This window comes from Entelurus aequoreus, linkage group LG27 (genome assembly GCF_033978785.1).
Source record: "Entelurus aequoreus isolate RoL-2023_Sb linkage group LG27, RoL_Eaeq_v1.1, whole genome shotgun sequence".
NCBI lineage: Eukaryota > Metazoa > Chordata > Actinopteri > Syngnathiformes > Syngnathidae > Entelurus > Entelurus aequoreus.
Genome location: NC_084757.1, coordinates 29,492,841 through 29,518,908, shown reverse-complemented (window position 1 = coordinate 29,518,908; position 26,068 = coordinate 29,492,841). Strand labels below are relative to the sequence as shown.

General features: G+C 38.3%; 1 protein-coding gene across 1 annotated transcript in view; it reads left to right on the top strand.

The window, feature by feature from the left end:
- The window catches only part of acbd6 (acyl-CoA binding domain containing 6), a 110,484-nt gene that overhangs the window by 7,352 nt on the left and 77,064 nt on the right, over positions 1-26,068 (top strand). Inside the window, exons 3-5 of the mRNA XM_062039546.1 lie at positions 4,960-5,056; positions 16,601-16,677; positions 25,492-25,597. Coding sequence (XP_061895530.1) covers positions 4,960-5,056; positions 16,601-16,677; positions 25,492-25,597 — 280 coding nt within the window. The remainder of the gene's footprint in view (positions 1-4,959; positions 5,057-16,600; positions 16,678-25,491; positions 25,598-26,068) is intronic.

Sequence of the window (26,068 nt, the reverse complement as noted above, 5' to 3'; positions counted from 1 at the left end):
CCAAATTCCAAGCTGCTGTTTTGAGGCATATTAAAAAAAATTATGCACTTTGTGACTTCAATAATAAATATGGCAGTGCCATGTTGGCATTTTTTTTCATAACTTGAGTTGATTTATTTTGGAAAACCTTGTTACATTGTTTAATGCATCCAGCGGGGCATCACAACAAAATTAGGCATAATCATGTGTTAATTCCACGGCTGTATTTATCGGTATCGGTTGATATCGGAATCGGTAATTAAGAGTTGGACAATATCGTAATATCGGATATCGGCAAAAAAGCCATTATCGGACATCTCTAGTTGTTACCTTGGACTTATGCAATTGAGAAGCAGAAAGGCAAGTGAAAGCAAAGTAAAAATGCTGCATAAATACACTGTTCTTGCCAGTAGAAGAATTTGGGGAAAAAACATTCAAAAGTTCCTTAGATACTCCATTATAGAGGGGAATAGTTGAACAAACTATGGAGAAAGGTAATTTCTGTGCTAAACTGGATGTTTTCGTTGAGTGGAGCCGAGTCGACAACACAATCAGGTTTGCAGTGCCCACTTAAGCAATGTCTCTGTATGTTTATGAATATACACTACCGTTCAAAAGTTTGGGGTCACATTGAAATGTCCTTATTTTTGAAGGAAAAGCACTGTACTTTCAGTGAAGATAACTTTAAACTAGTCTTAACTTTAAAGAAATACACTCTATACATTGCTAATGTGGTAAATGACTATTCTAGCTGCAAATGTCTGGTTTTTGGTGCAATATCTACATAGGTGTATAGAGGCCCATTTCCAGCAACTATCACTCCAGTGTTCTAATGGTACAATGTGTTTGCTCATTGGCTCAGAAGGCTAATTGATGATTAGAAAACCCTTGTGCAATCATGTTCACACATCTGAAAACAGTTTAGCTCGTTACAGAAGCTACAAAACTGACCTTCCTTTGAGCGGATTGAGTTTCTGGAGCATCACATTTGTGGGGTCAATTAAACGCTCAAAATGGCCAGAAAAAGAGAACTTTCATCTGAAACTCGACAGTCTATTCTTGTTCTTAGAAATGAAGGCTATTCCACAAAACTGTTTGGGTGACCCCAAACTTTTGAACGGTAGTGTATTTACTTTTCTTATTTGCCAAAACGTACATATGAGCAGTTGTCTTCATGAAATTTCAACATGAAATGGATTTGCGTATTGTTATTATGCATGGATGATGCAATGTTTGTCATCAAGAAAACCTAAATAGTATTGAAACTAGACTAATATATACAGTACAGGCCAAAAGTTTGGACACACCTTCTCCTCATTCAATGTGTTTTCTTTATTTTCATGACTATTTACTATGAATGAACACATGGAGTTATGTACGTAACAAAAAAAAAGGTGAAATAACTGAAAACACGTTTTATATTCTATTTTCTTCAAAATAGCCACCCTTTGCTCTGATTACTGCTTTGCTCACTCTTGGCATTCTCTTGATGAGCTTCAAGTACACCTGTGAAATGAAAACCATTTCAGGTTCCTCTAGAAAATGGATGGATCGGCATTCATCAACACCCATTAAAGGCCTACTGAAAGCCACTACTACCGACCACGCAGTCTTGATAGTTTATATATCAATGATGAAATCTTAACATTGCAACACATGCCAATACGGCCGGGTTAACTTATAAAGTGCAATTTTAAACTTCCCGCTAAACTTCCGGTTCGAAACGCCTCTGAGGATGACGTGTGCACGTGACGTCAATCATTGAAACGGAAGTATTCGGACACCATTGAAGCCAATACGAAATAGCTCTGTTTTCATGTCATTATTCCACAGTATTCTGGACATCTGTGTTGGTGAATCTGTTGCAATTTGTTCATTGCATTATGGAGAAAGAAGCTGAGCAAGCAAAGAAGAAAGTTGTCGGTGCGAAGCGTCTATTTTGCGAGGGAAGTCAGCAGCAACACGTACACAGCCGGCGCTTCTTTGTTTACATTCCCGAAAGATGCAGTCAAGATCGAAGAACTCGGACAACAGAGACTCTTACCAGGAGGACTTTGATTTGGATACACAGTTGCGATACCGTGAGTACACAGCTGCGCTTCCAAACATTTGATCGCTTGCTATAACTAGCTCGAGCTAGTAGCTAGGAGCTAGGAGCTAGCATTAGGATTAATTTGTGGCATATTAAATATAAGCCTGGTTGTGTTGTGGCTAATAGAGTATATATATGTCTTGTGTTTATTTACTGTTGTAGTCATTCCCAGCTGAATATCAGGTCCCACCCGCGCGCTTCCAAACATTTGATTGCTTGCCAGTACGTGCGTGTTATGTACGTAACTTTGATTAAATATATAAGCTTTATGAACCTTGGGTTAGGTGAACGGTTCTTTGGGCTGAGTGAGTGTGTGTGTCGTGCAGGTGTTTGAATTGTATTGGCGGGTTATATGGACGGGATCCCGTCCATATTACCCGCTCGAGCTATAACTAGCTCGAGCTAGTAGCTAGGAGCTAGCATAACAAACACCTAGGTGTTCTTATGTGGGATTAATTTGTGGCATATTAAATATAAGCCTGGTTGTGTTGTGGCTAATAGAGTATATATATGACTTGTGTTTATTTACTGTTGTAGTCATTTCCAGCTGAATATCAGGTCACCCCCGGCTCTCACAGCATCTTCCCTATCTGAATCGCATCCACTCCCCACTAGTCCTTCACTTGCACTTTACTCATCCACAAATCTTTCTTCATCCTCGCTCAAATTAATGGGGAAATCGACGCTTTCTCGGTCCGAATCTCTCTCACTTCATGCGGCCATCATTGTAAACAATAGGGAACTTTGCGTATATGTTCAATTGACTACGTCACGCTACTTCCGGTAGGGGCAAGCCTTTTTTTATCAGATACCAAAAGTTGCGATCTTTATCGTCGTTGTTCTATACTAAATCCTTTCAGCAAAAATATGGCAATATTGCGAAATGATCAAGTATGACACATAGAATAGATCTGCTATCCCCGTTTAAATAAAACAATTTCATTTCAGTAGGCCTTTAAAATACGCTAGTAATCTCTCCACAAATAAGTCCAACATTTTCTTTCTGTCATGGCTTGAGTTGTGGACCCATCCAGATGTAAAGAAATGATCTGCCTCCCTACTTCTTCTCTTTTTCAACTCCTGGCAAGTGTAGAAGGAAGTCTCGGCGACCGCTTTTAAAAGTCCACTTTGTTAATGATTAATCTTTTAAATCTTGTGAAAAGTTTTCTTCTTAGAGCGGACCTATGAAGATTTTAACTTCCTTAGTTTTAGATTATATGTATTGGATATGCTTCCATGTAAATTTTGCTCCACGTTCACATTTATATCATATTTTCTGCTGTTAGTCTGTGGAGACGTTCCCTTTAGAGTTCAATTGAACCCCTCCACATTCTACCTTCTCCAAAAGTATCTGTTCAATAAATAGCTTTACAAAAGTATCTACATTTATCTTTTGAAAATGCACACTGTTCAATAAATACCTTTAAGACGAATGTCACCGCTATTTTTTTCCAGAAACGGTCAAAAACTAATTTAATTTGATAGATTTCACAGTTATATTAGGTACACCTGCCATTCTCAAACCGACTAATTTCTTACTGGTCCATCTAGACAAAACAGTAAAATGCTGTGAAGAAAAATAGACACACAAATATTCAATTAATAGTAGGTCTGTCAAAAAAATTAGTTAACTCATGCGATTAATTACAACAAATAATCACATTAATAATTAATCTATTATGCAGATTAATAACACAATGTATTTTGTCTGCACATGCTCCTCTACCTTAAATTGGAACTGCACTTTTTTGGAATTGTGCCTATCGTTCACAATCATTATGAAATACATGATGACAGATAGATTTTTTTTAAGCATTCTAACTTGTAAATAAAAGTCTGCTTACAGTGGAGCCAAGGGGATCTTCTCTATTTCGCCCAAAAAATCCAATAAATAACCATTAAAAAAACACCAACAATACTCCATTTACATTTCGTGAAATTAATATTAACCAAGTATTAGCGATATTGTTATCATAAGCGCTAACGCAGACAAACTATTTATAGAGGCGCCGTGATCACTACCATGTGTACCTATGTTTACATCATAGAGTGGTCTGCTGCTTTCTCGCTACCTGGAAGTTAATTGGCGATCATAAATCATGCATCTCACCTGGACAGAAGACGTCTGAGTATGTATTCCGACAAGTTGGTACACTTTGACAGCCATTTGACCTGAAACCGGCAAGGACAACACGAAAAGACGCCTGGTCCCTCCCACCCCTTTTCTTTGTGAAGATTATGAGTCATTCTTTACCTAAATGGGAATATATGAACGTCCCAGCAATCGGCATCCTAATGACACTAGGACACAGTAAGTGATGTTTTATTAAAGAGTATATGGATCCAATCCACCATATTCAGCTATTTTTGTATTCTACCTGCCTTGTATATTCGGCTCTAAACCTTTAGAATACATGGACATCTGCGCAGCTGGTGCTAAATGAACTTGTCCTCCAAGTAAAAAATGAAAATTGCCTCTGTAGGTCACATGGTTTGCAGTCCAGCAATAGCCTTACAATCTTTCTAACTCTCAATCACACCTATTAACAATTTAGAGTCACCAGTTAGCCTAATATGCATGTTTTTGGGATGTGGGAGGAAGCTGACGCACCCGGAGAAGTTACACACAAGCCTGGGGAAAACATGCAAAAATCACACAGATGTTGTATCCCTGATTCAAACCCTTGATCTCTTGACTGTGCTGACATGCAGTCGTAAACCTGTTCACTACAAAAACCAAACCATTTGTGTGTCGTCACTTAGTGTTTCTTCACAAATCTGAAAGGTAAACACTCACATAACAGCTAGAGTAATTACTTTATGGCCTGCCATTTTAGTTGATGAACAAACATTATCAATATTGATAATATGCATTTGTTTCATTACAGGCAAGCCTGGAAGCAGCTCGGTGACATGGAGGTGGAGCAAGCAATGCAAGAATACATTTCCTGTGTGAACGTATTAGACTCTGAAGGCAGCCAGAGGGTAATAACCATTATGACTCAAAGTACAAACCCCGTTTCCATACGAGTTGGGAAATTGTGTTAGATGTAAATATAAACTGAATACAATGATTTGCAAATCCTTTTCAACCCATATTCAATTGAATGCACTACAAAGACAAGATATTTGATGTTCAAACTCATAAACTTTATTTTTTTTTGCAAATAATAATTAACTTAGAATTTCATGGCTGCAACACGTGCCAAAGTAGTTGGGAAAGGGCATGTTCACCACTGTGTTACATGGCCTTTCCTTTTAACAACACTCAGTAAACGTTTGGGAACTGAGGAGACACATTTTTTAAGCTTCTCAGGTGGAATTCTTTGCCATTCTTGCTTGATGTACAGCTTAAGTTGTTCAACAGTCCGGGGTCTCCGTTGTGGTATTTTAGGCTTCATAATGCGCCACACATTTTCAATGGGAGACAGGTCTGGACTACAGGCAGGCCAGTCTAGTACCCGCACGCTTTTACTATGAAGCCACGTCGATGTAACACGTGGCTTGGCATTGTCTTGCTGAAATAAGCAGGGGCGTCCATGGTAACGTTGCTTGGATGGCAACATATGTTGCTCCAAAACCTGTATGTACCTTTCAGCATTAATGGCGCCTTCACAGATGTGTAAATTACCCATGTCTTGGGCACTAATACACCCCCATACCATCACAGATGCTGGCTTTTCAACTTTGCGCCTAGAACAATCCGGATGGTTCTTTTCCTCTTTGGTCCGAAGGACACGACGTCCACAGTTTCCAAAAACAATTTGAAATGTGGACTCGTCAGACCACAGAACACTTTTCCACTTTGTATCGGTCCATCTTAGATGAGCTCATGCCCAGCGAAGCCGACGGCGTTTCTGGGTGTTGTTGATAAACGGTTTTCGTCTTGCATAGGATAGTTTTAACTTGCACTTACAGATGTAGCGACCAACTGTAGTTACTGACAGTGGGTTTCTGAAATGTTCCTGAGCCCATGTGGTGATATTCTTTACACACTGATGTCGCTTGTTGATGCAGTACAGCCTGAGGGATCGAAGGTCACAGGCTTAGCTGCTTACGTGCAGTGATTTCTCCAGATTCTCTGAACCCTTTGATGATATTACGGACTGTAGATGGTGAAATCCCTAAATTCCTTTCAATAGCTGGTTGAGAAAGGTTTTTCTTAAACTGTTCAACAATTTGCTCACGCATTTGTTGACAAAGTGGTGACCTTCGCCCCATCCTTGTTTGTGAATGACTGAGCATTTCATGGAATCTACTTTCATACCCAATCATGGCACCCACCTGTTCCCAATTTGCCTGTTCACCTGTGGGATATTCCAAATAAGTGTTTGATGAGCATTCCTCAACTTTATCAGTATTTATTGCCACCTTTCCCAACTTCTTTGTCACGTGTTGCTGGCATCAAATTCTAAAGTTAATGATTATTTGCAAAAAAAAAAAAGTTTATCAGTTTGAACATCAAATATGTTGTCTTTGTAGCATATTCAACTGAGTATGGGTTGAAAATGATTTGCAAATCGTTGTATTCCGTTTATATTTACATCTAACACAATTTCCCAACTCATATGGAAACGGGGTTTGTAGAGTGTTACCGCTGACGTCCATATTTGTTGTTTTCAGGGTTATTTGAATTTATCACTGGATGAGCTGCAAATCAATTAGACAATATTGTGGGAAATAACTTAAATTGCATAGCATACAGTACAGGCCAAAAGTTTGGACACACCTTCTCATTCAGTGTGTTTTCTTTGATTTCCATGACTATTTACATTGTAGATTGTCACTGAAGGCATCAAAACTATGAATGAACACTTGTGGAGTTATGTACTTAACAAAAAAGGTGAAATAACTGAACAAATGTTTTATATTCTAGTTTCTTCAAAATAGCCATCTTTTGCTCTGATTACTTTTTCGCACACTTTTGGCATTCTCTCGATGAGGTGGTCACCTTAAATGGTTTTCATTTCACAGGCGTGTTTGAAGCTCATCGAGAGAATGCCAAGAGCAGTGTTTCCCATAAACTGCCAAGATACCTGTGGCGGTGGGGGCGTGGTCATGGGCGTGGTCACCATGACATCGTCGAGTAATTTGCATAATTTACTACAATATGATTTTCTCTAAAAAGGCTCAAAAAATGTATACTTACTAATTAATAAAAACAGTTTTGTTTTAAACGTCCATCCATCCATCCATCCATCCATTTTACAATATAATTACAACACTTTATGTACATATTTATATACAGATTTGAACAATAAGTTATTCACTGAAATATATTTATTAATTGTGGTTCTTGCAAAAAATATATCTTATAAAATATAAAAGCTAAAATGTCTCTTAAAGCTCTGCCCCTTTAATTAGTGCATACTAAATCATTTAACTTTAGCCTACTACTACAACCATATTATTTACCAGCAACATAAAGTGAAACAGAGGCAGAGGTGTCCTGCCACAGTCAGTAACAAATAAACAGAAAACAGTAGTGGTCAAATACAAATAAGGCAACAAGAGAAGTATCCTACACTTCTCTTTTGTAAAGTAAATCTGAACAGCCTATATGGGCATCTACATCAACTATATGATTTGCCTGAGAAGCTGGACAGGACAAAAAAATAAAATAAATAAAAAATAAAAATATATACAGTATATATATATATATATTATTTTTATTTTTTTATTTTTTATTTGTGGCGGACGTAATTCTTTCGTGGCGGGCCGCCACAAATAAATGAATGTGTGGGAAACACTGAAGAGTGTGCAAAGCAGTAATCAGAGCAAAGGGTGGCTATTCTGAAGAAACTAGAGTATAAAACATTTCACCTTTTTTTTGTTAAGAACATAACTCCACATTTTCATAGTTTTGATGCCTTCAGTCATGAAAATAAAGAAAACGCATTGAATGAGGAGAAGTTGTGTCCAAACTTTTGGCCTGTACTGTATATAAGTATTTGTTTACATAGCCAGATCCATTAGAATTTGCTGTCAAACCTTACCTATTAGGAGCCATTGTTTCATAATTAATTTGATTTCTCCAAAATAAGAAAAGTGACAAGATGGCAACACACCTAATGCTTTATCACTTTTAAATCAAGTTCAATCTAATACAGTATAATAATAATGCAGTTCCCGTCTGTTTCCCTTAGATGGCAGTATCAGTTCTATATTCAGAGGTTCTCTAAAAATGCATAAGAAAGGATACCATCTGTAAGACTGTCACTGTATCATTGGTTGTTCTTTTTAACAACACCAGGAGTTGTCAGCGAAAGTCTTCAGTGTAATATGACACAACTGTTTTGCTGTTATGTCAGAAGGGTTGTGTTGCCTGACAGGCTTTCAATGGGGGCAGCCGCTGACGCTTTCAGTCACAATAACAACTCTGCACAGTGAGCGCTCATTGGAACAGAGATAGTTTTGAAACATATGATAATGAAAGTAATTTTTTTAATACAAACTGACCAGACTAGGCAGTGAGGTTGTTTTATAATGGGACAGGGAGATTGCACAGGAGTGTATTCAGTGTCAGATATCAAACTGATGCATCTGAAATTGCTCAGTGTTAATTTTCAAGACAGCATCCTGTTAAAAAAAAGTGTTATATACTGTGTGTTAAACACAAAATTTAGTTGGGATAAAAAATCCATCCATCCATCCATTTTATACAGCTTATCCCTTTCGGGGTCGCGGAGGATGCTGGAGCCTATCTCAGCTGCATTCGGGCGGTAGGCGGGGTACACCCTGGACAAGTCGCCACCTCATCGCAGGGCCAACACAGATAGACAGACAATATTGACACTCACATTCACACACGAGGGCCAATTTAGTGTTGCCAATCAACAAAATGGTCAAAATAATTAAGATAACATTTTGGAAAACATAATTTGGATTTTAATGAAGATTTCACACAAGGTAGAATTTTCATTAACATTTACTTGATATTTAGTAACATTTCTTACTTGTTGTCAAAATAAATATGAATATTCAGGAGTTTAAAGACAAAACAAAATCTAGATGATATCTTAAAGGGGACCTATTATGCAAAACCAACTTTTCTTACCTAATGTTGTGTATTTAGGATCTGCATACCTCCTAAAAATTTGAACCCAAACCATTGCGGAGATATTTATTAAACAATATTGCCTTCCTTTATACTTTCTCCAAAAAAGCCGTTTGTAATTTGCCCCATTTGTGACGATTTTCGCATTGTTGACGTCGGAGGGTATCGCCCATATATGGCAAAGGTTTACACAAAGAGCTTTGCGCGAGTCCGCCATTGTAGTCCTTCTTTTCCTTTATCCTCTTGTTTTTTGGTGCAGACTGGCTCGACCATACACATGCATCTTTTGCGTTTGCCATTTCAATACAAAATAGTGTGTAGTTCTCACTTATATCTGTCAGTAGACTCAATATGGAACCACTAAAAACTGTAACAAGGCTGACGGGAAGAAGACACGATCGAAACTTAGCCAAGTAAATAAGACCACCCACAAAACAGTGCATCCTCAAGAGATGGTCAGAAAGCAAATCAATGGTCTGTAAAATATAATCAATGCAAAATTCTGACCAAATAATCTCCATTACATGTTATGTAGACCACAAGGAAGTGTATTACATGTATAAAAAAAGCATAATATAACCCCTTGAAAGGCCTTTGTAACTAATGTCCACAGTGTCTATTCGTCACCAATTTAATTTTTTTGCACTCCACTATGTCTGCAGTGCCTGTCCTTTCCCCTTTATTTTGCCCCGCCACCGTCTTTAACCCACCACTGCTCTTCTTGCTAATTTACGTCACTTTAATGACATCACTCTCATGCACTTGACACATTCTTTTCTCTTCCAAGGCCAGTGGGGTGGTGGGCAATACTTGCTGACTCTACCGCACCGCTATACACAATACCAGCGAGGCAGCCTAGAGCACAAACCTGAAAAGAAGCTGATTGTATTACCACAGCATGCCTGTTATTTTGCAGGCATCGTTAAATAAGTAGGCGTGTATAGACAGAGAAACGGTGGGAGAATAATAGCCAGAAGTCAACCTTTGTTCCTGCCTCAATTGTTGAGCAGACACTGGCTTTATATTAGATTACATTGCAAGGGAGCAGGCAAGGCGCATCAGCGAATATTCTGTTTCACAAGTAAATTAGTTTGTCCCAAAAGCCCACACACAGTTCTTGCACTTGTCGTGTTTCTCCTGCATTTCTTTGAAATCCGATTTGTGTGACTTGCTTTTAAAGTTTAGTCGCCGAAGAATAGGATGTTGTCTGAAGAAAAAAAATAATATAATGAGGAATTCCATTAGAAAAATAGCATGTGCAGAGACCTCCACAAATTCTAACAATCCCATTTGATTAGAGCCAAATTGTACCCACCTCCTGGGCAGGCCTCCATTTTGTCATTAGGATTTGTGCATTGTTCTCTAATACTCTCAGGAAATTGTTGAAACATTATTAGGGTCATGCACAACATTTTGTGGCTAGTGATTTAATATTTTTGAGTTCTTCTGTTGTTCACTGACTACAGTGTTTCCCACACATTCATTTATTTGTGACGACCCGCCACGAAAGAATTAAGGCCGCCACAATTTTTTTTTTTTTTTTTGTCCTGTCCAGCTTCTCAGGCAAATCATATAGTTGATGTAGATGCCCATATCGGCTGTTCAGATTTACTTTACAAAAGAGAAGTGTAGGATCAAGATTTTTGGAGCTATTTGTTCAGTGGATCAGATGTTTGATGAAGCTTTGTGTCTATCTACCACCACTACTGTTTTCTGTTTATTTGTTACTGACTCTGGCAGGACACCTCTGCCTCTGTTTCACTTTATGTTGCTGGTAAATAATATGGTTGTAGTAGTAGGCTAAAGTTAAACTATTTAGTATGCACTAATTAAAGGGGCAGAGCTTTAAGAGACATTTGAGCTTTTATATTTGTATAAGATTTATTTTTTGTAAGAACCACAATTAATAAATATATTTCAGTGAATAACTTATTGTTCAAATCTGTATATAAATATGTACATAAAGTGTTGTAATTATATTGTAAAACGGATGGATGGATGGACGGACATTTAAAGCAAAACTGTTATTATTAATTAGTAAGTATACATTTTTTGAGACTTTTTAGAGAAAATCATATCATTGTAGTAAATTATGCAAATGACTCGATGATGTCATGATGACCACGCCCATAGCCACGCCTATAACCACGCCCCCACCACCACAGGTATCTTGGCAGTTTATGGGAAACACTGGACTAACAAGCATTACTGGGTCTTATGCAGTACTGACCTTACTTGGTGAAAGTAACTAGTTGAATGTTTACAAGCATAGTGCATAAAACATATTTATTTTACACAATCTTAGCTTAGTACACAAAGCTATATGTACAGTATCTCACAAAAGTTTCTGCAACCATTTCGATTACAGGATATCTTATGGGATAATATTATAGAAATTAAACTTGGATACAATTTACTGTGTACAGCTTGTAAACAGTGTCGACTTACTATTCCTAAAATGTACTGAAATTGACCCAAAACGGCCATTATTGCCTAAATAGCTGGTGACACATGTTAGTCGCAACATAATTGTGCCTTGCCTACAGGTAAGCATTGCGTTAGCGTCTCGATTTTGGACTGCATGAGTGTGGCAATGCAACACTGGAGCTGCGGTTCATTGAGGGCAACATGAATTCCACCTCAAACTGTGACATTCTGAAGCAAAGCATTATTCCCTCCCTTGAGAAACTTTTCCAACATGATAATTATCCCAGACACACCTCAAAGAAGACAAGTGGTATGCCGAGGTTGCTGAATTTGAGTGCGATGGACCGGCCTCCAAACCTGAACGTAATTGAACTGAGCACCTGTGGAATAATTTTAAGGTGAAGATCACTGGTGAAGACATTCACCAGTGATGTTGTCAAAAGAATAATACTTGAGACTTTTTTTCATCCCACAATGGGGAAATTATAAAGTTTCAGTGCAGAGTTTGCATACAGCAAAATGTAGAAAACACAATAAATAAATAAAGGATAATAATAACACTAGTAACGCCCATTTTACAAGTCACCTTATTGTACACCAAAGGATTACAATATATACAGGTAATAATAAAAACACCCATATTGCACACAAACGATTGTTATGTACACATAATAATAACAATAATATAATCCTTATACTGCACTTAGAGTGTACATATTGCACACTAAAAATACTATACACTATGGAGTATGTACAAATAATGAAAACCCTACTCTAACACATATAGCGTACATTTTGCACACCAAGAAAAAAAACTGATTACAGTATTTACATATGTGTATTCTGGAGTCTTAAGGCTGTATGTAGAAATGACCTGCAGTAGCGCTCCTTCTTGCACTGTGGATGTTCGTGCTTGGGGTGTGAGGGATTTGACTTTATGGATGTCAACTTAGCCTACATCCTTCTGTGAGCAACCTCCTCAATGGTGTCCAGTGGGCAGCCTAGGATAGAGTCAGCTCTCTCAATCAGTTTATTAAGTTTGTTCCTGTCTGACTGTGCTGCCTTTATACCGCAGCAAGCAATGTCCTAGAACAGCCCATAAACGACCACAGTTTCTTGAAAAGTGCGTTGCAGTGACCATCGCACACTGAAGGAACTCCGTCTCCTTGAGAGTTTCAATCATTCAATCAAAGTTCACTTATATAGCCCTTAATCACAAATCTCTCAAAGGGCTGCACAAGGTACAGCGACCTCCTCGGCTCAGATCCCACATCAGATCAAGAAAAAACTCAACCCAATGGGAACAACCAGAAACCTTGGAAGGGACCGCAGAGTGGATACAGTTAATAATGTGAGAGTCTAGTCCAGACCTGGGCATTCTGCGGCCCGCGGGCCACATCCGGCCCTTTGTGCGTCCCTGTCCGGCCCGTGTGAGGCCAATCATAAATTACAAAATAGATTTTAAAAAGTATCTATGTCGAGTGTGCAATACAACGGTGCTGCTTTTGTTTTGAAAAGCGTTATTTGTATTACTTCCGTGTGGACGTGTGCGCGTGCGTGATTGTGAGTGAATGTGAACAGCGGCAATCACAAATGACAAAATAAAGTTGAAAAAACATTTATGTCGTGCGCGCAATACAACTGTGCTGCTTTTATTTTGAAAAGTGTTATTTATGGGCGTATGTCCGTGTGTAACCTGTGAGTGAAGGTGCACAGCGACAAGTGATGCACGGTTTACACCCGAGACGCTAAAAAGAGAAAAGTTGATGACGAATGGCGTGTTTTCAACAAGACATGGACTGCTAAGCAACGTTCCCTCAAAGGTGCGCGCCTGCGCAATTGCGCACTGCTCAAGCGTCCTCTGCGCACAGCAAATATATGCCGCGCACCTAATCAAATCCCATCTGAATTCTAAACAAAGTAAACACATTTATTATGTGTAATTTTGCAATGCAACTTTGAGTGACAGTAACAAGAAGCGGCCCTAACGGTGTTCGTCAACACCATTCAATTGAACACCGTTCAATTATTGTAACGTCTATCAAGATGCTTCGAGGCCAGGAATTATATTGATCACTTTATTGAGCAAAACTGTTTACATTCGGCCATAACCACACCAAAAACATGAGTAAAACACTTCTATCTCGAAAAAGTAGTCATTTTCTGCCGTACAAACCAGGCCAAAACCAACTTGTCATCTGTCAACAACACGCATACCACTAAACCACTGGTGCGTTTATGGCCACACAAAAAGTCAGACAACTCAAACACCACACAAAGTTACACTATGACTCCTCAGTCATACGTGTGCTTATTTTACTGTCATTTATTATTAATGTTAATTTATTTATATTAATCGTGGAATGCTGTTACTAGAGAAAGTTACAGGACTGCACACTTCATCCTATGCTTACTAAGGCTGCAGCTAACGATTATTTTTCTATCGATTAATCTATAGATTATTTTTTCGATTAATCGGTTAATCTATAGATTATTTTTTCGATTCATCTATAGATTATTTTTCCTTTTACCGATTATTTTTTATTTTATTTTATTTAAAATGAAGATGAAAAAATAAAAGTAGGCCAGTTTTTTCAAAAGGCATGGCTTTTATTTACAAAAAAAAAAAGTATGGCCATTCAGTCAACATTGACAACAACATGACAAAATATTCTGTAACCATGTAAACATTTAAAACTTTTAACATTTAACAAAATTAAAAGTAGCTTATTTGCTTTTTAATGTGCAAATATAAAAGTAAACATCCAGTGCAAATCTTAAGCATTTCAAAAGTAAAAGTATTGCTTATTTTGCTTTAAAATGTGCAAAAATAAAGATAAACATCCAATACAAAAAAGTGCAAAACGAAATATTTCTGTAACAGTGTAAACATTTCAACAAAAGTGAAAGTATTGCTTATTTGCTAAAATGTGCAAAAATAAAGATAAACATCAATACAAAAAAGTGCCGATCTAAATATTCTGGAGCACTGTAAACATTAAGTATTGCTTTTAAAATGTGCAAAATAAACATCCAGTCCAACACAGTACACAATAACCAATTCTACTCATTCCAGTGAGTGACTAACAGTTGTAATGAAGAAAGGTTAGCATGTCTACTTGCTTTGCTTCTTTTCTTGTTTACAATATTCCCAGCAGCTGAAAATAGGCGCTCAGAAGGGGTCGATGTGGCTGGAACTGAGAGCTAATTAGCCTTCACCTCAAGCCAGGACTGCGAGTGAGCTGAGCTGCAGTTTAAGTTTCTAGTAGGTCAACGGGCTCATAGTGATGTTACTAGTAGTTGACTGGGAGGTGTTTATTATCATTTGGGGAGAGTCCGCTGCCTGATGCTCACCTGCTAAACACCTATCTGCTCGACGCTGAAGCGCTGACTACATGCGCTATGAATACGCACTGCTGATTGGCTGATAATGCTTCGTGTGTACCAATCAGATGGTTGTGTGGGTGGGACAATGCTGCGTGTGTACCAATCAGATGGTTGTATGGGTGGGACAATGCTGCGTGCTGAGACAGAGGCAGCCGCAGAAGGAGCAAAGCAACTTGTTAAGACTTTAGCAGCTAAAGTTAGCTTTAGCTTAGAAACTCGTTCGGTACACCCCCGTACCGAACCGAAAGCCCCGTACCGAAACGGTTCAATACAAAACACATAACGTTACACCCCTAGCAGATACAAATGACACATTCATGTTTTTGTGTAATGATGACAACGTATGCTAACGCGGACGATTGACTAGTTGATGGTTGATGGTTTTCTTTTCAAATGTTCGTTCATAGCCGTTGTGCTGCTATGATAGGCCATTTCCGCTCGACACAGTGTGCATACAACAACATTATTAGGCTGTGTATTGAAATACTCCCACACTTTTGACGACTTTTGGCGTGCGTTTTTCCCCTCGCTCGCACAGTCTGCTTTGCGCTCCGCCATGACGGTAGTGTGACGTAATTATGCGACGCGTCGACGCACAAAAACGGCGTCGACGTATTTACATAACCGATGACGTCGACTACGTCGACGCGTCGTTTCAGCCTTAATGCTTACATTTCATTGTGCAACATGAGGATGTTTAAGGGGAACTAAATGTGATCTCTGAAAGGGGTACAAATGATTTCCAAAGCAGTGCTTTTGGTATAAAGTTAAGTTAGGTTACATGAAAGTATTATTATTACTATTATTTATCTTACGGTATACTGTATATCAAAAATAATATTGAGCAACATTTAATTGAAATATTGTCGATGTGGCCCTCCAGCAGTACTCGGGTTGCTCATGCGGCCCCCGGTAAAAATTAATTGCCCACCCCTGGTCTAGTCCATAGTGGGGCCAGCAGGGGATCTTCTTGCATGTAGACACGTGGGGGCCCAGAGACGTCACCGACTGATGCATAAGGAGTGGTCACCCAGGGTCCCGACTTCATGTGCAAGTCTAGTCCATTGGGAGACCAGCTCTTTGGGAGATCATCTTGAATGGAGACAAGTCCGCAGCGCAGAGACGTCACCAACTGATGCAAAGAGGAGTGGTCCATCCGGGGCCCGGACTTTGAACAGCTAGCGCTGTGGAGGCTGATCCGTGATCACCTGAGAGGGGGGCAGAGCAGAAAAGAGAGGCAACAGATCAACTGGTCTAAAAAGAGGTCTATTTTAAGGCTAGAGTATACAAATTAGATTTAAGATGGGACTTAAATGCTTCTACTGAGGTAGCATCTCTGTCTGTTACTGGTAGGGCATTCCAGAGTACGGGAGCCCGTATGGAACATGTTTTAAAGCCTGCAGACTTTTTTTGGGGCGCTGGGAATCACTAATAAGCCGTAGTTCTTTGAACGCGGATTTTAATCATAACTGTGATTATGGAGTTTTGTTTTAGTGTATTGTCCTTTGAGAAAATATAACAAAATGGTTCCTAAAATGTATTTGGTGTGCTCACTTTCATGAGAGACTTAATTTCCACTGCATGGACGAAAATGTGTTGTTTTAGTTTTAGCTACCATCCTCGGTCAATAATAATGTTTGTGTTCTTGTGTGTGGCAGGAGAGCCGAGGAGCAGAGAGGAGAACGGGTTTCGGTGGTGCAGCGGTCAGCTCTTTGTACCAAGAGGAGACGATTAGGTATTACCATTACAAGTACACACAAATTACAGTACATGTGTTATGTACATATCTCACATTGTTTACCCCTTAGTTTTTTTTTTACAAAAAATGTTAAAAGTCAGGAGGGTTGTGAGACTGATCCCTTAGTGCTCAAGTTGTATACCCTGCCATTGTTAACCACCTTTCTCATGCTGTGTTTGATTGCATTCAACAGAGCGTAACATACACTCTGATTTATGTTAATGGGATATTTCTCTCCTATTTTTGTTTGCCTTGCAGACTTACTCAAGCTTAAAAACTCATCTTCTTTTCAATTGGGGGTGAGGGGGTTATTTTGGCAAGGAAATGACATTTGAGAATACTGCAGATTTCCCTCTTTATAATTCGTGTGCACAGTCTTTGGAGGCACCGGCCAGAGTCTCCCCTTTTAATTACGTTAGGATTGAAGGAAGTGGCGTGTGGGTTTATGGACGCATGGTGGGCACAGCAGGGGCACACGGGAACATTCCCGTAACAATGAATCCTCAAAGGTAATAACCATGCCCGGTGCTCGAACGTACACGCGCTGTTGTACGTCCCTGCCATCGCATTAGAATCCATGCAGAACCTGCCGGAACTGTCACAATCACTGCTCCGCTGCATTCAATTTCCGACTGCTTCACATACATACACACACTTCAATATTAAACAGCTATGCACCCATCACAGTTAATTGCATTGATTGCTCTTCACCTCACTGTGAGCAGTGTATGTGTTTGTGTGTATTGATAAAAGTACTATTGATTGGCAATAACCCTATCTTACTGAACTGATCAGTGTGTGATTAAAGAGGCTTTGAACGCCATGTCTGTGAACACCATGCGTGTAATCCCTTCGACAGAACATGCTGAACAACAACACTATGTTTTGTTGACTGGACTCTCTGACGGAAGCAAGTGCTAAATTATTTGACTTATTTTTGCTATTTTAATTGTGTGTGTGCAAGTGGGGTTGTATGTGTGTGCCTGATTCCCCACTGTTTGGTCTGATGGATGAAATACATACTGTATTTGCCAGTACATCAGGCTGGACCGACACACAGTGCAAAAAAAACTGATGTTTTGATGACAAAGTAGCCGGTGACCTTCCCAGCATGCATTGCAGCACTACTGCTGTCATACTTCGTACAGGAACCCCATTAATCATTTGTTTGTTCTGTGTGTATTTGTGTATTCTGTCACAGTGTAGGTTATAGACTACCGCACTCATATAAAAAGCTTTATTTTAGCTTTGGGATACATTATATGAAAGTGTGCATGGGCCAACCCTGTCTTACCATTGACAAAAGACTGATGAGCTGCCCTATTGATTAGTTGCCGGGGTAGACGAATGGCGACCACACATCAGGGACACTCAGGGTCACAGTGGCCATCAGGCAAAGGAAGGAAGTGGGCGTTTCCAATTGTGGGAAGTCATGAATATACATCATTGCTCTAATCAGGAATATGTAAATGGATGAGCTCATACATAACGTGGCGGTAATAAAAAGTGTAATGAGTTATTCATGATTCATCACAGGCTGATGGGCAGAGAGGGAGAGCTGGGGAGTACGGTAAAAACACATTGCTAAAATGACACAAAAGCCGCGTCATTATAAAAACAAACACTTTTTTGTGGACTTTTCCCATCAATGTTTTGCATTAAATTGTTATTCTGTCAATCAAACTCAGTCATTGTGGAACATCAATGAATCCATCCAATGCTTAGGAGACGGAAACTGCAACAGGCTGTTTTTAAAATGTTCCCTTACAAAATAAAGCCTAGAATAGTAAATAGATTTAAAATAAAAAAAAAAACGAAGGAGATGGTTTTTGATCCCAAATCTGTGGGGGATCACAACCCGATCATTATCCATAGGGAGAGAGTGAAGCAGGTGTCCTCCTATAAGTACTTGGGTATTTGTTTTGATTCCCATTTAACTTGGGCCAACCAAGTTGACTCTGTTTGCTCCCGTATTAACCAGCGCCTGCACTTTCTAAGGAGGCTCAGGATCCACGGTGTGGCAAGCAATGTCATGATGTTGTATTATAAGGCAAACATTGAATCTGTCATGTTATGGCATCTCCACATGGTTTGGAAATCTGTCTGTCAAACTCAAAACCCAACTTCAAAACCTTATCAAGAGGGCTGGTAAAATAATTGGCATGCAGCCCCCTTGTTCCCTTCAAGAAATATCCGAGAAGACTTGTGATGAAGCAGGGTCTTAAAATCACCCGTGACCCACACCACATACTTCCTAGTGAAATTGTGTTGATGCCAACGGTACAGAACAGCAACCTACAAACTCAACAGGTATAGATTTTCCTTTGTCCCACTTGCAATCAAAGCACTTAACATAAAACTACTGTAATAACCGGATGCAATAATAAGGAGTGCAATATTGGGATAGTGCAATACGGGAGGTGTGCAACACAGGGGAGTGTAATGTGTGATCTTATAACTAACTGATATACCTGCACACTGTTCACTGTCGTCACTGTATTATCGGATGAACTGTATGTATGTATGTATGTAAAATGCTGTGTCTTGATGTCCAAGACAAATTTCTCCTCGGAGACAATAAAGCTAATTATTATTATTAGTAGTGTTCAATTTAAAAAGCGCGTAAACCGCTGACTTATCACCTGGATCCCTGCTGAGAAGGCCAAAAAGTGCGGGATCATTTTTTAAAATGTTTTTATTGATTGATTACATTAGTTTCTTCATCAGTGTGGACACATTTTTCCAGAACATTTAGCTGCCAAGTAGACTAGATCTGGATGCAGATCTAGGCTAAATGGTTCTAAACAATATACATACAAAGCAATACAGTATATACATTTATCTAAACCGCAAAGAAGGACAGTGCAATAACTCAAGAGACTTTTATTTAAAAGATTATGAACATTTAGTGTGTATGTACAGATCTAAAGATAACTTAAATTTTACAACTTTAAAAAATGTTGCACAACTTTAAAATGTTTTGGTGGAAAATTAAATTAGTATATTTCACAGCACAGCATCAACAGAAGCAATGTTCTACTGTAATGGCGGTAGGAGCAGACTGCTCACCAAGTGTTAATACCAGCTCAGCGGCCTTGTGATTGGAATGTCCGCCCTGAGACTGGGAGGTTGTGAGTTCAAACCCCGGCCGAGTCATACCAAGAACTACAACACATGGGACCAATTACCTCCCTGCTTGGCACTCAGCATCAAGGGTTGGAATTGGGGGTTGAATACCAAAATGATTCCCGAGCGTGGCACACGCTGCTGCTCACTGCTCCCCTCACCTCCCAGGGGGTGAACAAGGGGATTGGTCGAATGCAGAGGACAAATTTCACCACACCTAGTGTGTGTGTGGCAATCATTGGAACTTTAACTTTAACTTTAATACCAGTACATTGTGAACACTGGAGTAGATCATGATTGAGTTTCACACCTGATCAGCTCAGTAGCACTTGCTGGATGTCGACCACTCATGATACTTTAAATCAGGGGTGTCCAAACTTTTTCCACTGAGGGCTGCACACGGAAAAATTAAAGCATGTGGGGGCCATTTTGATATTTTTCATTTTCAAACCATAACAAAATATATGCATTTTTTAAATGTATTTTACCTTTAGGGATCCCGGGGACCATAAAGGGTCTCAGTCATTAAAATGTTAAAAATAAGTCAGATTATTATTATTTTTTTAATTATTTAACGCTTACAGTAAATCTCTATATCAACTTCAAGTTGATATAAAGTAATACAAATTAAAAAAAAATGTTTTATGGCTTTTCTGTCAAAAACAACTTATTTTTTTTATAGTAAAACTGAAATATGCAGTATTTAGTAATTAGAGCCCTAAAAGATCAATAATGCAGGACACTATTGATTTTAATTATTTCATATTTTTGAGTAATCACAGTGAAAAGATAAATAAAAAATCCCTAAATATGTTTGGGATCCAAAAGGTGCCCCACTCATAAAGTGATACATTTTTATTAGGTTTTACTTTTACTTTCAACACTTAAGTTACGAGATCAACTTCAGATATATCTGTCGATTTTATGCTGGAACTATTATTTTGTTTGTTTTATGCGCTTTTGTCAAAGAAAACTTTGATGTTTTTATATGGCTACCACACAATATATGCAATATTTACCACATAAAACATTTTAAAGTGAAATATTTGAAGTAATTGGAGCCCTGAAAATAGTTCATTATAACATGGATTTTTTTTTAATTATTATTATTTTTTGAGCAATGGCAATAAAAGAAAATGAAGAAAGACAAAAAAAAACAGCCTGCATGGCAGCTTTTGTGTCAACATTGCAACTTTTTCTCGTTAGATTTTACCTCATTCCACTTTTTTTAATGTTCTTTTTTATTTTTACAATAGTATTTCCAGAATGTGTGGTGGGCCGGTAAACAATTAGCTGCGGGCCGCACTTTGGACACCCCTGCTTTAAATGTTTAGAGTAAATAAAACGAAAATCAGAGGTGTGCCTAAAGCAACAGATGTTAATGTTGATGTTTTTTGACCATGCACTCATTACAGACCCCAGTGTTTATTTGCTTTTGTATAAAACGCTCCCAACGACTATAGGACTATAGAATGTCTGTTTGTTTTTTTTGTTTTTAGGTTACATGAGATCCCATAGGTGGGAGTAGAGTGTTGTTTTCCTATAAGTATAGGTGCAGGGAGTCCAGGGTATCATAGGGTGGAAGATCATGTGTCTTTCACTCAGGTGACCTCATTTAGATTTGCAACAGCGTCACATTGTCACATTGCCAGTATTTTTCATCAGTATACAATATTCAAGTTTTTGTGATAACTTATTGAGTATTAAATAGGAACCTCACCCAAAGGTGGACAAGCGTCTGCGTAGTTGTTTCTTAAAGGCCTACTGAAACCCACTACTACCGACCACGCAGTCTGATAGTTTATATATCAATGATGAAATCTTAACATTGCAACACATGCCAATACGGCCGGGTTAACTTATAAATTGCAATTTTAAATTTCCCGCCACACTTCCGGTTGAAAACGTCTAGATATGATGACGGAATCAGTTGATGCGGAAGTATTGGTACCCCATTGAATACAATACAAAAAAGCTCTGTTTTCATTTCAAAATTCCACAGTATTCTGGACATCTGTGTTGGTGAATCTTTTGCAATTTGTTTAATGAACAATGGAGACTGCAAAGAAGAAAGTTGTAGGTGGGATCGGTGTATTAGCGGCGGACTACAGCAACACAACCAGGAAGACAGAGATGGATAGCAGACGCGTTAGCCTGCGAACTCAACTTAACTTCCTCTGTCTCGCCGACCGCATCTGTGATCGGGTGAAGTCCTTCATCGCACCGTCGATCGCTGGAACGCAGGTGAGCACGGGTGTTGATGAGCAGATGAGGGCTGGTCGGCGTAGGTGGATAGCTAATGTTTTTAGCATAGCTCTGTGAGGTCCGGTTGCTAAGTTAGCTTCAAAGGCGTCGTTAGCAACAGCATTGTTAACCTTCGCCAGGCTGGAAAGCATTAACCGTGTATTTACATGTCCATGGTTTAATAGTATTGTTGATCTTCTGTCTATCCTTCCAGTCAGGGATTTATTTATTTTGTTTCTATATGCAGTTAAGCACGATGCTATCACGTTAGCTCCGTAGCTAAAGTGTTTCGTCGATGTATTGTCGTGGAGATAAAAGTCACTGTGAATGTCCATTTCGCGTTCTCGACTCTCATTTTCAAGAGGATATAGTATCCGAGGTGGTTTAAAATACAAATCCGTGATCCACAATAGAAAAAGGAGAGAGTGTGGAATCCAATGAGCCAGCTTGTACCTAAGTTACAGTCAGAGCGAAAAAAGATATGTCTTGCACTGCATTCTAGTCCTTCACTCTAACGTTCCACATCCACAAATCTTTCATCCTCGCTCAAATTAATGGGGTAATCGTCGCTTTCTCGGTCCGAATCGCTCTAGCTGCATTGAAAACAATAAGAAAATGTGAGGAGCCTTTCAATTGACTACGTCACGCTACTTCGGGTAGGGGCAAGGCTTTTTTTTATCAGATACCAAAAGTTGCGATCTTTATCGTCGTTGTTCTCTACTAAATCCTTTCAGCAAAAATATGGCAATATCGCGAAATGATCAAGTATGACACATAGAATGGATCTGCTATCCCCGTTTAAATAAAAACATTTCATTTCAGTAGGCCTTTAAGAGCACGACTCTCACACCCATGCTGGAGCGACTCCAGAAGGGCAGGATAGTGGCAACTGAGGTAATTGAATACCGGTAATTGTTAATTGGAGCATTTTCAGTATTACAGTGCATGCTTTATATTGGACAGTGACAATATTTCCATGAAGGTAAACTGAACGGAGGCAATATAAGGGAATTAAACCTACCACCTGGAAAATACAATGTCTTACAGACTACTAGTAAGCTAAACAGCGCCCTCTATGTCAGTGTTGTATCTCTTGGTGGCGGTTGTGTGAATTATGTATGGTTCAGAAGGGCACGATACAGAGAAGAACACGGCTGACTGGTCTGTGGTTCCGGGTTAAGGGTCTTTTGGCTTGGGGATGGCTGACGTACAGCAGCGGCTATGTGGGCTGTCTGTCAGACAATAGAGCACTAAATTCAATTAATCTGAATGGCCAGCATGAGTAAGAGGGAGGGAAAGGCGTAAAGCTCTAAATGAGATTTCTCCCCTTCTCCCCCCCGCCCCACCACCACCAGCACTCACGCTTGTCCCCAATGCCAGGAGGTGATTAGAGATGCACAGATAGAATCAGGTGGGACGGTGCCCCGTGTGTGTGTGTGTGTGTGTGTGTGTGTGCGCGTGTGTGCTTGCTGGTTGTACGTCAGTGTTCCCAGAGGATGTGACACACGTGGTTGTTGCCTGTGCATGAGGCAAGCAGAGTTTGTGTTATCTGTCTGCGTGCGTTTGACTATTGCAAATAATGGGTTATTGAATGATGCAAATATATATTTTGACGTATACAACTTTTTATCATAACAGATTGTGCTTTTATTTGAGTTGAGAAATCCAACCTAAATGTTTTATCAATACCTAAATGTTTTAGCAATAACGATTATAAAGTTAGCAAAACTTAGTGTATATATACAGTACAGGCCAAAAGTTTGGACACACCTTCTCCTCATTCGATGCGTATTCTTTATTTTCATGACTATTTACATTGTAGATTGTCACTGAAGGCATCAAAACTATGAATGAACACATGTGGAGTTATGTACTTCACAAAAAAAGGTGAAATAACTGAAAACATGTTTTATATTCTAGTTTCTACAAGATATCCATGCTTTGCTCTGATTACTGCTTTGCACACTCTTGGCATTCTCTCAATGAGCTTAAACATGTTTTCAGATATTTCACCTTTTTTTTGTTAAGTACATAACTCCACATGTGTTCATTCATAGTTTTGATGCCTTCAGTGACTATCTATAATGTAAATAGACATGAAAATAAAGAAAACACATTGAATGAGGAGAAGGTGTGTCCAAAAATTTTGGCCTGTACTATATATATATATATATATATATATATATATATATATATATATATATATATATATATGTATATATATATATATATATATATATATATATATATATATATATATATATATATATATATATATATATATATATATATATATACCGTTCAAAAGTTTGGGGTCACCCAAACAATTTTGTGGAATAGCCTTCATTTCTAAGAACAAGAATAGACATATACATATATATATAATTATATATATATATATATATATACATATATATATATATATATATATATATATATATATATATATATATATATATATATATATATATATATATATATATATATATATATATATATATATATATATATATACACATATACACTACCGTTCAAAAGTTTGGGGTCACCCAAACAATTTTGTGGAATAGCCTTCATTTCTAAGAACAAGAATAGACTGTCGAGTTTCAGATGAAAGTTCTCTTTTTCTGGCTATTTTGAACTTTTAATTGACCCCACAAATGTGATGCTCCAGAAACTCAATCTGCTCAAAGGAAGGTCAGTTTTGTAGCTTCTGTAACGAGCTAAATTGTTTTCAGAAGTGTGAACATGATTGCACAAGGGTTTTCTAATAATCAATTAGCCTTCTGAGCCAATGAGCAAACACATTGTACCATTAAAACACTGGAGTGATAGTTGCTGGAAATGGGCCTCTATACACCTATGTAGATATTGCACCAAAAACCAGACATTTGCTGCTAGAATAGTCATTTACCACATTAGCAATGTATAGAGTGTATTTCTTTAAAGTTAAGACTTGTTTAAAGTTATCTTCATTGAAAAGTACAGTGCTTTTCCTTCAAAAATAAGGACATTTCAATGTGACCCCAAACTTTTGAACGGTAGTGTATATATACAGTATATATATATAATATATATTAGAGCAGTGAATATTGTTTACATTTAAATATTAATGAGTGACTGGTGGTATATACCCTAAAACATATAGTATAAAAATGTCTATGTTTGAATAATTATTCATATTTGTATCAATTTTGTTTACAATAAACCAGGAGAACCTCTTTATGAATGTTGTGAACTGACTGTTGAATCCACAGTTTACCTCTATAGTATCAATAATACAAATCAGCTTCACACATTCTACGTATCAGTAAATCAAAATGTTGCACATCCCTAACTTTTAAAACATTAAAAGTAACATTTAAAATGTGCAAGAAGTCATTTAACTCTGTCAAAGTAATTGTGAATCCCTCTCTTTTTGTATTTATGCACCCTTTTCAGGGAAGAGGATAAGAACATCTTCGATTACTGCAGAGAAAACAACATAAAGCACATTACCAACGCCATCACTTCTCAAAAAGTGGACGTCAACACAAAAGATGAAGAGGTAACTGAAAGCAGTAAAATGACACAATGAGCGTGACCAGGTCCACTTGTGCACATGATGAGAAAATGATACGTAATCTGTCTGGTTTAAAAACAAAACAAAGCACTGAATTGTCTAAACATCAATGTTCATTATATGGTGCTTTTGGACAATAACTTCTAGTCCAAAGAAAAAAACTGGCAAAAATGCAAGGCGAGCTGCAGTACTGCTACTTCACAGCAGAGAGCAGTAGTGAAGTTTCACATAAACAGCCTAATTGGATCCAAGGCCTCATTTTCTTGACAAGAATCATTAGGTGGTCCACATAGAGGGTCCAGTATAATTAGGACTAATGTCCACTTGTTTCCCCTCCTCCAGGTTTCATCTTGTCAGCTTAATGATCTTGCAAATTACTCATTAATTACTTTTTTAAAGGTTATTTTGCATTTATTACAAACAGAAAGGTAATACTGAGTGCACCATTTTAGTAAT